The sequence below is a fragment of the Neolamprologus multifasciatus genome, chromosome 16, assembly GCF_963576455.1.
Source record: "Neolamprologus multifasciatus chromosome 16, fNeoMul1.2, whole genome shotgun sequence".
Taxonomy (NCBI): Eukaryota; Metazoa; Chordata; class Actinopteri; order Cichliformes; family Cichlidae; genus Neolamprologus; species Neolamprologus multifasciatus.
This window is the reverse complement of record NC_140454.1, coordinates 4,755,705-4,768,581: the sequence shown is the minus strand read 5'-3', so window position 1 is coordinate 4,768,581 and position 12,877 is coordinate 4,755,705. Positions and strand designations below refer to the sequence as shown.

Here is a 12,877-nt window from a genome sequence, read left to right as displayed (position 1 = left end):
ACTGGGGTGGGAAGGGACTGACAAGATCTGTACATTGTAAACAGATTAAGTACTTTAGTAATGCAAAGAGTTTTTTTCTAAACAAATAAATCATCATCTGTCATGATGTGCAGTGTGGCAGGCAGGAGTGGTGGACCCAAAATGCAGGACTCAGACACGGAAGTAAAACTTAAAGCGCAGGAAAAACTTCTTACTTAACTAAACTCACCAAAAGACAAACAAAACTCTGGACAGAGGAACTAAGGACTAAAACACTGGAACAGAAATACTAAACCGGAGCAGGAGACAAAACACACAGCAGGTTGAGGGTGAACTGACGTTAACGACGCGACGAGGAGCTCAGGCAGACACACCGTATAAATACACACACCAGGTAATCAGGAAATGGCACAGAGGAGGGGATGCAGCTGGAACTAATGGGCATAACGAGACAAACCTAGAACGGGAAACTCACACTCACCAACTCGTGGACAGGACACAGAGGAAAGACACAGGTAGGGATGATCGGAACACTAAACACACGACTCAAACCCTAAGAACAAATACAAAACAGAATAAACTAGAAAATAATAATAGTAAACACAAAGCGCTGGGTCACCGACCCAGGACCACGACATCATCAGGGAGTTTTCTTTAATCACATCAGTCATTTAAATTACGTTCTGTATCCTTCTGCCTTTCTTGTGAAACACATAAAACCCCACATTTTCAGGATAGTTCATATATTTTCTTGAATAAATAATAAACATTCTCAGTCTATTATTATTAGTGATGTACTAGATACAACTAATTTAAATCCAGTCTTACATTTTTGGCCCATCGGCTACTTTTTTTGGATTGTGTAAAGGTCTGTGTCCCACTGGAGAGCTTTGTTTATTTATAACTAAAGAGGGTGAAGCAGTTCTGCTTCCCTTTACTTATCTTTGACGAACATGATGAAACAGGCAATAGTCAGTCTGTTAAGTGAGTGCCATAAGAAACCCAGTATACAGTTTTATTTGCAGAACCCAGTGCCATGTTAAATGACTTCATAGACCATTACTGCTACACTGACAAGCAATAGGTTTTCCAGATAATATTCCATTTGGGTTTCTTTTCTACTAATTGTTAAATGTAAGTGTATAACATTTACACCCAAAAGCTAGCAGAACATGAAGCGATTGCTCAGGTGATGCTTCTGTTCATCCTAATAGCAAATCATTAATTGGGTGCTCAGTTTCAGCTACTTTAGCTCGGTCACAGTCACTTCAAACCTGCAAGCTGCTTTGCAGCCCAACTCCACCACAGCTTTTCACTTATGACTTAATGTCAAGTCTGTTGTCAATGCTGGTCAACAAGAGACAAGACAGACAAACCAGTCCACCTAATTCATATCACTGCAAACATCTTCTCCTGACTGTTGTGGTTACATGTTCTTAATTGTCTGTGAAGGTTCTCAGTCATCCAGGTCATCGTAGTCAAAGGAGCTTGCAAAGAAAAGCGTCTGGACTTCTTTAAGTTACTTGAAGACGTTTCACCTCTCATCCGAGAGGCTTCTTCAGTTCTGAGGTCAAATGGTGGAGAGTCCCAGATATAACCCTAGTGGGAGTGTCCCCCCACAGAGGGACAAAAGGACCCCCTGATTATGTTCTTAATTAGATCGCAGTGTAATAACCAGGGCTGCACATAAGTGGTCTGCAGGTGCGCATTCGCTGTCAAAATAAAAGACGCGCACCAGATAAGAAGTTGCAACCCTCCTTTTTCCGTGCATGAGATTTTCTGGAGGAGGACGGACATGTGTTTAGAACTCTTAAAGATGTCGAAGAAGCTCCTTTAACCAATTACTTTGGTGTTCCTCCACCTCCAAAGAAATGTCAGAAGGAGTCCGAACCACAAAAGAAGCGCGTATTCTCGGAAAAGTGGTTGCAGGAGGTGAGCTGGCTTCAAACAAATGATGAACGCACAGAGATGTGGTGCAGAATATGCCGTGAAAATCCCACTCTAGCGGAATAAAAAACAGTGCCTTTTATAGGTACGCAAACGTGTGTTGCAACTTCTTATCTGGTGCGCGACTTTTATTTTGACAGCACCCCTGGTTATAACTTTAAAACCTGTAGCACATGTCAGACTTTCCTGTCTTTCTTTCTTCCATCCCACAGTCACCCGCTTTCCTTCATTAACTGTCACTACCCAATTAGATAGACCTGTGCTGAGTCCAGACACATCGGTCAAGTGTCTGGTTTCACTCCACCTCCCATGCAACAGTTCACCGAAAGCAATCAATTATTCTCAGAAATGTGTACCCCAGAGAGGGAACTCTTAATCCTTTGCAGCCTAAGACCCAAATTGAGTAAATTTAGGACTTTTGGAGCCGGAGTTCATTAGAACACGTTAGCGCTCTTGACATATGAGCAGTCAAGAGAAAAAGGTAGCATGTGAACAAAAACAAACTGGTATAACGCTTAGACAAAATGAATTTCACATACCCGAAATACACTCACCTCAAAGCAACCACAGGGCCAGTCTTGGCATCCTGTACAAACACACCATGTTCTTTCGCCTGTGTAACAGCCACTTACCCTGTGAGATTCATGTGAGCTCGTTTGGTCTAAAACATTTCTTTATTTATAGCATCCTCTTCTCCTTCCTGGAGGGTCTTAATTTGAAAAGCTAATTGTACATAGTCGGGGAAGTGATTAAATCTGCTCCTCATAACGTGAAACAATGACAACGCTTCTTGCCTGCAGGTGTTGTTGCACAGCTGAATATCGGATCGCTGCAGACAATGTATGAACTCGTACGTGATTGTGTTTATATCAGAGGCAAAAAGGCGTAAGTTGTAACCATCATGAATGCATTAAGAAAAACATGATGAGGAAAAGCACAAAAGGGAAAATAATGACAAGCACACGGGCGACCGATTGATACTGATTAGACAAACTGAAACATGACGTGTGCATCGTTGCATTAGTAGACATGAAAGGCTATGTTACCAGAAGACTTGGCAAAACAATGAAAAGATTGCTTATATAAAATGAGTGAATTTAAGTTTACATTAGAATATATTTGATAAAACACATTGAAATATGTCAGGAATATGGAGTCTACCTGTGAATCAATGACTGAAGAAAACATGAATATTCACAGATACGTATTAGAGGTGGGAATCACCATACATCCCACAATACAATATTATCACAATACTTAACGCACAATACGATATTATTGTAATTTTTAAAAATATTTTGCGATATTCAAATTCTGTACATAAAGGTAAACTTTATCAATATTCATTTTATCTAATATCAAAGTCTCACACTCAGTCTTTCTCTCATTTCAGTTTTATTGTTGACAAACTGAACGGTTTGTATTACAGTCTAGTCCAACTTAACTGAATCAACCATCTGGTACAATTATAGCTATTCTGAACTATGCAGTTTATGAAAACTATGCAGCCCCTTCAGCAACTGAAGAATTTGAAAGTAAATTAAAACAAAATATAATTTTACATTAAATAAAAAAGTTTTAAACTTAATTAAAATAAAACATGTCTTAAATTAAAATAAGTAAACTGTCATGTTTATTGCTGCCAAAAAAAAAGTTAAACACATTTGGACAGTGAAGGAATGTCAGGATTCTTGCTCAGAAAAGAGCATGTTCCAGTCCACAAAAGCTTTTTTTGTAACAAAATATCGATTTCTGCTGTCCCTGTATCGATACATACAGTATCGATTTTTTCCCCCACCCCTAATAAGTATGAAAAAAACAATTTCTCGAGAATGAACGACCTTGAATGATCTGCTTTTACTTTTTAACCACATTTTTCTGCACTGTGATGTTCCTGTAGGCTCTGTGCATTTGCTACGGCAGCACAGTTTTATCATAATGTAATGACACATGTTCTAATAAATTATAAGATTAATCTGAGGTCTTTATTCCCCACCTGACCATGACTTACAGCACAAGTTGTTTTCCAGTCCTCTGCTGTGAAATGAAGATTTGGAAACTAAGTAAAGTGAACTCTCTGACATACAGGATGTTTACAAGTCTAGTAAGTGACTGTACATACTGAAGTAACAATTCGTTTTTATAACGACTTTAAATATTAGCATCTCCTTTTTCTGGAGTGAAAAACCTGTTATGCCATATGGGACTGTTTTTTAACATTTAACACTTCCTCTAATATTTTCTAACACCAGATTTTAGCCAGATTTTTCATATTTCAGTCAGATATTTTTAACAGAAGATTAGTTTAGCTTTCCTTTCAGGGCGTTATTAGCTGGCTCAAGCCCATGCGTGTCATAACATGTACATTACACTGCATGTTTATATTGCAATAAAAGCAGCGTAGTGCAGCGATGTGCTGCAAAGGTCAGCTTCAAACATTGCAGTTTGGATCAATCAGAAATCAACTTTTCGGGGCGGGTAAGAAAAACACAGTGTGCATCCTTTTATTCTTTCTTATTTTTCATACTTTTCTTGTTGAGGCGAAGGCAAAGAAAACGCTTCTTAAATCACTTATAAAGAAAGCATAAAAAAGGATAAAAATGAATTTGAGAGACCCTGCAGGACTTGGTCTTTTGAGCTCTGCAAATCTTTGCATCAAATTGGGAACGACTGTCATAATAAAAAAAAATCTCTGAATAAAAACTATTTATATCCACTAAAATCTGTTCATGCTCCCCTCCTAGATTAAAGCAGGAGATAGATGTGTTGTATTTTTGAAGCTTAAGTGAGTGTTTGTTACAGCTGCTGCAAGAAAAACCCTGCTAAGCAGTATTGTTTTTTGCAGCACACGAGGCACAGTCTCATCCCCTTAGTTTGAGTAATGAAGTTCATCACATGTTTCACCCCATGAGGACATCAGAGAATAACTACGCTCATTGAAGAAAGAAATGTCAAGCGTGAAACGAGACTTTCTGTGGGTTACGATGTTTCACAGAACAACTTCAGCTATTCACAAGCCTTTTTCGTGGCTTTTATCTGAGTGTACGTGAGGCCAATCTCACTGTCTCCCAGAGCTAAAGCCGAGCCTATTACTGCCTCTATCTGCCAGCCTGGCCTCTTTGTCCTTGTTTCTTTCAGTGATTCAGCCTGGTGAGATCATCAGCCCCGCTGTTGTGCCAGTGTCAGTAGAGTAAATGCCTCAATCGCAGAAAGGCCTGTGCTGTATCATCTTACCTTGTTCCCAGCTAACTTTTCGCAAGCTCAGAGTAACTCCACATGTATTAGACACTCTCTCTCTCACAAACGCACACACGCAAACACACACACACTTTGCACAGACCTCATTTAAACTCCAGATTAAAGCCATTGTATTACACATGACTGTGCAAAGCCCCCTCAGCCGCAGTCTCACACCTTTCATCTGCATCAGTGGCTCCAAGGTACATCTTGAAATCTCCCGTCTCCATCAATTCATTTGAACGCTTTGTATTACTTTTCTTTGTGAATTCAGTAAAAACAACAGCTGTTGTTTACTTATATGCAATTTACTTATATGCAAATTGCATATAAGTAAACAGAGTGTAGTCTTACAGAGCTTTATTAGTAGCCAAAGTGCCACATCATCTGTGTAGTTTGAAAACTTGTTGTGAAAGGACTTTATCGTCTAACTCATCCAATCATAATCTGATATATAGAACCTTTTGTCTCAATGACAGCTCAGTTGCCATCCACCAACTATTTATAACACATAAAAGACTCATGCTGTTGAACTAGAGTCACACTGAAACACAGACAGAAGCTCTTACCCAAGCTGCGAAACTGCTTCCCGTCTGTCATCAACACTTGCTTATCCTCTTCAGCGCCGCAGCTGACATTTGTCTAGAGGTGTGGTATACGCTGAACACGGCTGATGCCAGTGGCCACGCTCACGCTCCTGCGGGCATTTTAGTGTCGCACTCATTGAACTGCGGATGGAACATGTGGGCTCAGAAGGTTTGAAGTTGGCCCGAGCTGCTAGAAATCAAACATGGAGTTGTTTTTAGGATAATCTATTCCCACAGTGCTGATTGCAGTGAAGCCGTAGGTCAGTTTGGGATTTGTCCTGAACAGTGTTGGTCAAGTTACTTGAAAAAAGTAATCAGTAACTAATTACTGATTACTTCCCCAAAAAAGTAATCCTGTTACTTTACTGATTACTTATTTTCAAAAGTAATTAATTACTTAGTTACTTAGTTATTTTTTAAAAACACGATTTACAACCTGAATAGGTGATAAAGTGATAGATCTTTCAGCCCAATTCTACTTTTTCTGCATAATCCATCATACAAAATGTAATCAAATGGAAAAGTCTCTTTTTTTTTTAAACTTGTTTTATTAGTTTTAATCTTTTAACTTTATGCATCAAGCAAAAATTAAATTATATGCACCATTCTTTGACTGGAAGAAATTTGTTTAATATTTAAACCTATTTTCTGCACATTCCAGCACATAAAATAATTTTTTTTGTGTGTTTACACTCAGTCTTTCAAATAGATGCAAGTAAAAATCAAAGACTAGCGGTCCTTTTGCTCTATTTTCACCTGTAAAGCAGGAGTGGGGTAGGCGGAGGTTTACCCTGGTGCAGGTGTGCCGCGGTCAGTGGAAGAATCCGCGAGTTTCTCTGTGAATTTCCCATTACGTCGTAGCTACTCGGTGCTTGTTTAGGGGTTTTTTTCGCTGTAAAAAGAAGTTTTCTTCCCACGCACAACGGACACTAATGTTTTTGTCACTTTTTATGGAATCAAACTCAAAGTAAGGTCAGTACTTCCACGCTTTAAACGCTGCACGCTCATACTCTCTCTGCACTCGATATATGATCCATTGTTGATCTGCACACAGCTGTTGTCACGAACGTCGCACTCGCTTACGTCACTGTCATGAGACATTCTCGCAAAAAAATCACGGTTTTAGTAACGCAGTAACGCAGCGTTCCTACGGGAAAGTAACAGTAATCTAATTACCGTTTTTGCAATAGTTTTTGCAAAAACGCCCATGTCTGGTCCTGAATAATGCTGACCTTGCCACCGGTGGCACAGAGATTTGATTGCCGGTAGTCCTCTGACTTGTTCAAACAATAAGAGTTTATTTAGATCACACGTGGAGCAGCAGCAAAGCGACAGTGTCGTAGCTACAATGGCAGCCTCGAGGAGGGTGCAGTAGAGCTAAAATGATGCTTTCCAAATGCTACGTGAACAAGCGTACTCCTGTCGCTCTTGCTTTTGCATTTCATTCCTGTTTCCAGCCTACATCCTGACAGCTGAATTGAGCATACTTTCATAGTCTCATCAACATGCTTGACGTACACATAGTTGATATTTGTTTCAGTCACCCTGCAAGTCTGTACAAGCCATTAGTGGTTTTCAAAAACATTTCCACATATCTCCAGAGAAGAATTATTTTAGCTTTCACTGGATTTCAGTGGATTTATACTTTGTAGTGAAGTTGATCACAGGGATGTGAAAAGCAGTACTCAAAGATACCCTTTGCTCATTTTTGTTAGCATGCAGCATCTTGTTTTTCTGCCTCTTCAGGTAAAAGTGGGGTCAGCAGGGAAATCACTTCAGTAAAGAGAATTCAGGGAACGAGAAAAAGGCTTTTCTGAATGAATTCTGTCTCTTTTGTCTTTGTGTTTCTGCAGCATCTTATTTGCGGACATTGAGGGTTTCACCAGTCTGGCATCGCAGTGCACAGCACAGGAGCTGGTGATGACTCTCAATGAACTGTTCGCCCGCTTTGACAAGTTGGCAGCGGTAAGGATGTAATCAATTGCATGTATATGTAAAGAGCTGTGCAAAAGTCTTTTGCTAGGAAAATGAGAAATAGCTGCAGTGATTCATTGGAAACTTGTGCAAGCATACATGGAAGTATAATATATATATAATATGTAAGGTCCTGCAAAGCTGAACCCACAGTGGGGCTCATTGCCTGATTGTTGGTGAATGCAGCCAAAGTGCTTCGTCTCATCTGATGTGACCTCTCTTCGTCTGTTTGTGTGTGTTTAGCTCACCCTCACCTCTGACTAAACAGACACTGACCTGCAGGTTTTTATGTGTAAACAGCACAGAGAGGAAAGATAGCCGTGTAATCTGGGTGATAGCCTCAAACAGCTCCTGCCTGTGTTGTTGCAAAATACGAAGAATAAAAATGTAAAATATAGCAGGACAGATAAATGCATCAACGCACACTTCCTATAGGTATGATAAAAGAAAAAAGTTTCTTTCATTTTGAGGACAGTTTAAATGTATCCAAATTACAAATCTGAGAACAGTAAAGAACTTAGAAAAGCACTGATATTAATTAACGGCTAATTAATTTCTTCTCTGCAATCAGACAGGACCTTCTGTTAATTTCGCTTTAAGGAGACAAGGAGCGATGAGAGGATATGTAGTTTTCATCTAAGGATGTCTCATACAAATGCTACACTTTGACATAAAAATAACTGAGGCCCTTGAAGACTGGCCGTTGGAGCTGGGGCGTGTTTCATTCCTCTGTGCACTTCTTCACTGACAAGGAGTAGACAGCCCATTATATTTGAGTAGACAGAATATCAACCAGAGAGTCCCTCACTCTCAAGAAAAAAAAAGGTGAAAGTGCTGCTGTCAGATTAAATCAAAATCGAGCTCTTCAGCATCAACCTGACCCACTGTGTTTGCAGCAAGAGAAATGCTGTATATGACCCACAGAACACTATCCCCACAATCAAGCACAGAGGTGGAAACATTATGCTTTCTACTGTTTTTCCTGCTAAGAATACAGGACGACGTCATCGCACGGAGGGCCCAGCGGACAGGGCCATGTACCGTTAAAATCTTGGATGAGAACACTGAAGATGGGCCGTGGATGAGTCTTCCAGCATGACCCAAAGTGACTCAAAGCGTACCATGGCAACAGTGGAGTGGCTAAAGATGGTCATAGGGTGGCCGAGCAAGTCTCCAGACCTCAGTTCTAAAGTAAATTGTGGAGCTAAAGCTTCCAGTTGCCAAACAGCAACCAAGAAATTTAAAGGATTTAGAATATTTGTGTAAAAAGGAGTCGGCCAAAAACCGTCCTCTGTGCAAACCTGGCAACCAACTACAAGAAATGTCTGACTGCTGTGCTTGTCAACGAGGATTTCTCCACTAAGTTTTGCTTGGGGATCAAATACTTATTTTATATAATGTATTTTTTTTCTGGATTTTTGGTTGATATTCTGTCACTCTCTATGAAAATGAAACTACAACAAAAATTAGAGACTGTTTATTTATTTGTAAGCAAGCAAACTTCAGTGGGGGATCAAATTATTATTTCCTCCACTGTTTAAATACTGTGAAAGCAAAAGTGTCAAAATTTCCCAGCTTCCCCAAAGTGTCCTCAAAGATGCAGTAGGACACTCATACATTCTCTGGTTAATGTATTACTGAAATATTGGTGGTATAGCGCTTCAAAGCATAGTTCTTATTTTTCAGGTCTGCATTCACCACAATATTTCTAAGCGCGTGGAGACAAAGGAGGTCCTGATACAGAAAACTCAGAACAAGTCAAATGCAACTGCAGCCCTCGTGCTCAGTGATCACAGTGTTCCATTAAAAATGAATGAAGCTTTCAGAGAAAAGCATCAGCTTTGATGCTGCTGGTGCGGGCAAGTTCTAACAGAGACTCGTACTTTTCTGCAGCTGGCCTGAAAATCATTATCGATTTGGTCAGTTTGGTTACGGGTGCAAGAGCTGCATGTATGTGTGGTCCACAGTATTTAGACACCAGGAATTAGTAAAGTAACCTTAGAGGCAGCTGGAAAAGGTCATTAAATACATAGTGAATGCTGCTGTGAACACAGACGTGAGCGCAGCGTTCCAGTGTTTAGAAAGCACACCATAACATCTGGTTTATGTCTGAACCGCAGTTTCATAGACGGCACATTCAGGAACACTGATTTTTCTTTTGTCTTAGACAAAAACATCTTTGTTTTTTCAGCTAAACCTCAATATATACCATTTGTTTCTAAAAGGTGAAAAGCTAACTAATATGTCATAGTGAAACGCCAATAACGGCATTGTATACCAGACAGGTTGCAACTGACACTTTTAGGTCCATGCCAGAGGTACCTTGTGTCTCTGCAAACACACAAAGACACACACAGTCGCACGTATTCTCTTTCTGTGCTTCTTACACAGTGGAGCTCATTGTAGTTTCTCAGTCCCATGTGCTAGAGCGATACTCAGGTGGCCATCATGAGACACTATATTCTCCTATGCCTTTAGGATCAACAGACACATGTGCACACAAAAACAAACACACACACTGTTAAATGATTCTAAAAGTTTTAAGGCAAATGTGAGGCATCTATACTTGGTTATTGTGGAAATCCTAGTTTCTGAACTCTGTGGAATTCCAGGATTTCTGCATTCATTTAATAAAAGAGAATTTAGGAAAGTGTTGGAATGACAAATGGATAATTTTTTGAAAGCAACTGACCCCTTTATCTTGTCTTCCTTCTCTCACCCCAACCGGTCGCAGCAGATGGCCCCGCCCCTCCCTGAGCCTGGTTCTGCCAGAGGTTTCTTCCTGTTAAAAGGGAGTTTTTCCTTCCCACTGTCGCCAAAGTGCTGCTCATAGGGGGTCATATGATTGTTGGGTTTTTCTCTGTATCTATGAAGCGCCTTGAGGCGACTTTTGTTGTGATTTGGCGCTATATAAATAAAATTGAATTGAATTGAATTGAATAGTCTCAATAATGGTCTCAATAAACATGTGGATCAAAGCCGTGTCAGGCAAGTTGTTACAACAAGTTTTACCAAAAGAAAAAATTCTCAATCTCAGGCTATTTCTTCTTTCATCTAGTTTCATTGTTTTGTTTAGTTTTAGCTCTAAAAATCTTGGCGTGAACTTTACATAGTATTGTAGGGGAAGCAGGGGAGAAAAATAGAAACAAAGACTAAAAGCCAAACACCAGCAGAAATGTGTACTAAAACATTTTGGTATCATCACATCACAAATTTATAAAAGATAGTTGGGCAGATTTACAAACTACAAACAAAATCTTCAAACGTGTAAAGCATGGAGGCTAATTTCTTTCCTCGGGGAGTTCCAATCACATGAAAGCAAACTGATATTAAGATTTTTATTTATTTATTTATTCTGTCCAGGGCAGCAGGCCATCACCCAAAGCTTAACAAATCAAGAGAAAGAAAAGGATCATTTGTGGAAAATCTGATCTTGATCTAAATCCAGTGGAATGATTTAAAGATGACTGTTGAATGTCAAAAGAAACAAACAAAATCATCACTGTGCCGTTAGCGGCCACAGGAAACAGCCGATGGACTTTTTTTTTTTACCCGTGCATCTAAAGATGTCTAAAAGATGAACTTTTGGGATTTTATTAGTTTGATCACATTGATTTTGTCGGTTTTTGTTTCACTAATGAAAAATAGATCACATTTAAGTCCCAGTAAGGGGATGAAGAAATTTAGTACCAGGTTTTCATAGCTTCTAATAAGGTGTCTTCTCCTTTTCATGAATATACAAACAAAACATTGAGCTGAACTCTGGTAAAAAGTTTTATATTTAGAATAATTTCCTACTTAATCCTATCAGTGCAACAATAACTTTAAAAATTATTACTTTATTCAACAGCAGGAAAGGAAGTCTTTTGTTATTTGTTATAATTTATCAGTCATATAATTTGGCCTGTCTTACCTCAGTTCTGTCTACTTGAGTTAGTTGGAAACTACTGAGGTATTTTGTCCACTGAATTGCAAGATACTATAGTAAAGTGAAAGATGAAGAGAGGATATCATGAGGTGGATCCAGTTATAGCTGTGTGTTTTTGTTTCACTGGCTCCCAAAGGTCTCCCACCATCAGTGAATTGCATAAAAGTGAAGTAACTCTAAAACCCATTGCAATAACATCTTCATTTTCTAGGATACCTCTCCAATAAGTTGCTCTTTCTTGTGCTCATGCTTCCCGTGACAGGAGAACCACTGTCTGCGGATCAAGATTTTGGGAGACTGCTACTACTGCGTGTCTGGTCTGCCAGAGGCGAGGGCCGACCACGCCCACTGCTGTGTGGAGATGGGGCTGGACATGATAGAGGCTATCTCGTAAGTTGCCCCCTGACTGTAAAAAGGCATCTGTGGCTGCAATTAAAATGCTTAAATATGTGCACATAGCAGACAGAGGTGGGGCAAATGAATAAATGGATGATTTCCAGATGCAGTTTTTGTTATATTTGATGTTCCATATACAGGGTGGGCCATTTATATGGATACACCGTAATAACATGGGAATGGTTGGTGATATTAAAGTCCTGTATGTGCCACATTAGTATATGTGAGGGGGCAAACTCCTCAAGATGGGTGGTGACCATGGTGGCCATTTAGAAGTCGGCCATCTTGGATACAACTTTTGTTTTTTCAATAGGAAGAGGGTCATGTGACACATCAAACTTATTGGTAATGTCACAAGAAAAACAATGGTGTGCTTGGTTTCAATGTAACTTTATTATTTCATGAGTTATTTACAAGTTTATGACCACTTATAAAATGTGTTCAATGTGCTGCCCATTGTGTTGGATTGTCAATGCAACCCTCTTCTCCCATTCTTCACACACTGATAGCAACACCGCAAGAGAAATGCCAGCACATCCGTAGTTTCAGGTGCTGCACATCTCGTATCTTCACACCATAGACAATTGCCTTCAGATGACCCCAAAGATAAAAGTCTAAGGGGGTCAGATCGGGAGACCTTGGGGGCCATTCAACTGGCCCATGACGACCAATCCACTTTCCAGGAAACTGTTCATCTAGGAATGCTCGGACCTGGCACCCATAATGTGGTGGTGCACCATCTTGCTGGAAAAACTCAGGGAACGTGCCAGCTTCAGTGCATAAAGAGGGAAACACATCATCATGTAGCAATTTCAAATATCCAGTGGCC

The 12,877-nt window shown here is 39.8% G+C and overlaps 1 protein-coding gene across 2 annotated transcripts in view; it reads left to right on the top strand.

Annotated features, from left to right (window-relative positions):
- Window positions 1-12,877, top strand: part of adcy5 (adenylate cyclase 5) — a 112,566-nt gene that overhangs the window by 62,480 nt on the left and 37,209 nt on the right. For both annotated transcript variants that reach the window (XM_085135955.1, XM_085135954.1), the window contains exons 4-5: window positions 7,604-7,715; window positions 11,915-12,042. In XM_085135955.1, the coding sequence (XP_084992081.1) occupies window positions 7,604-7,715; window positions 11,915-12,042 (240 nt within the window). The remainder of the gene's footprint in view (window positions 1-7,603; window positions 7,716-11,914; window positions 12,043-12,877) is intronic.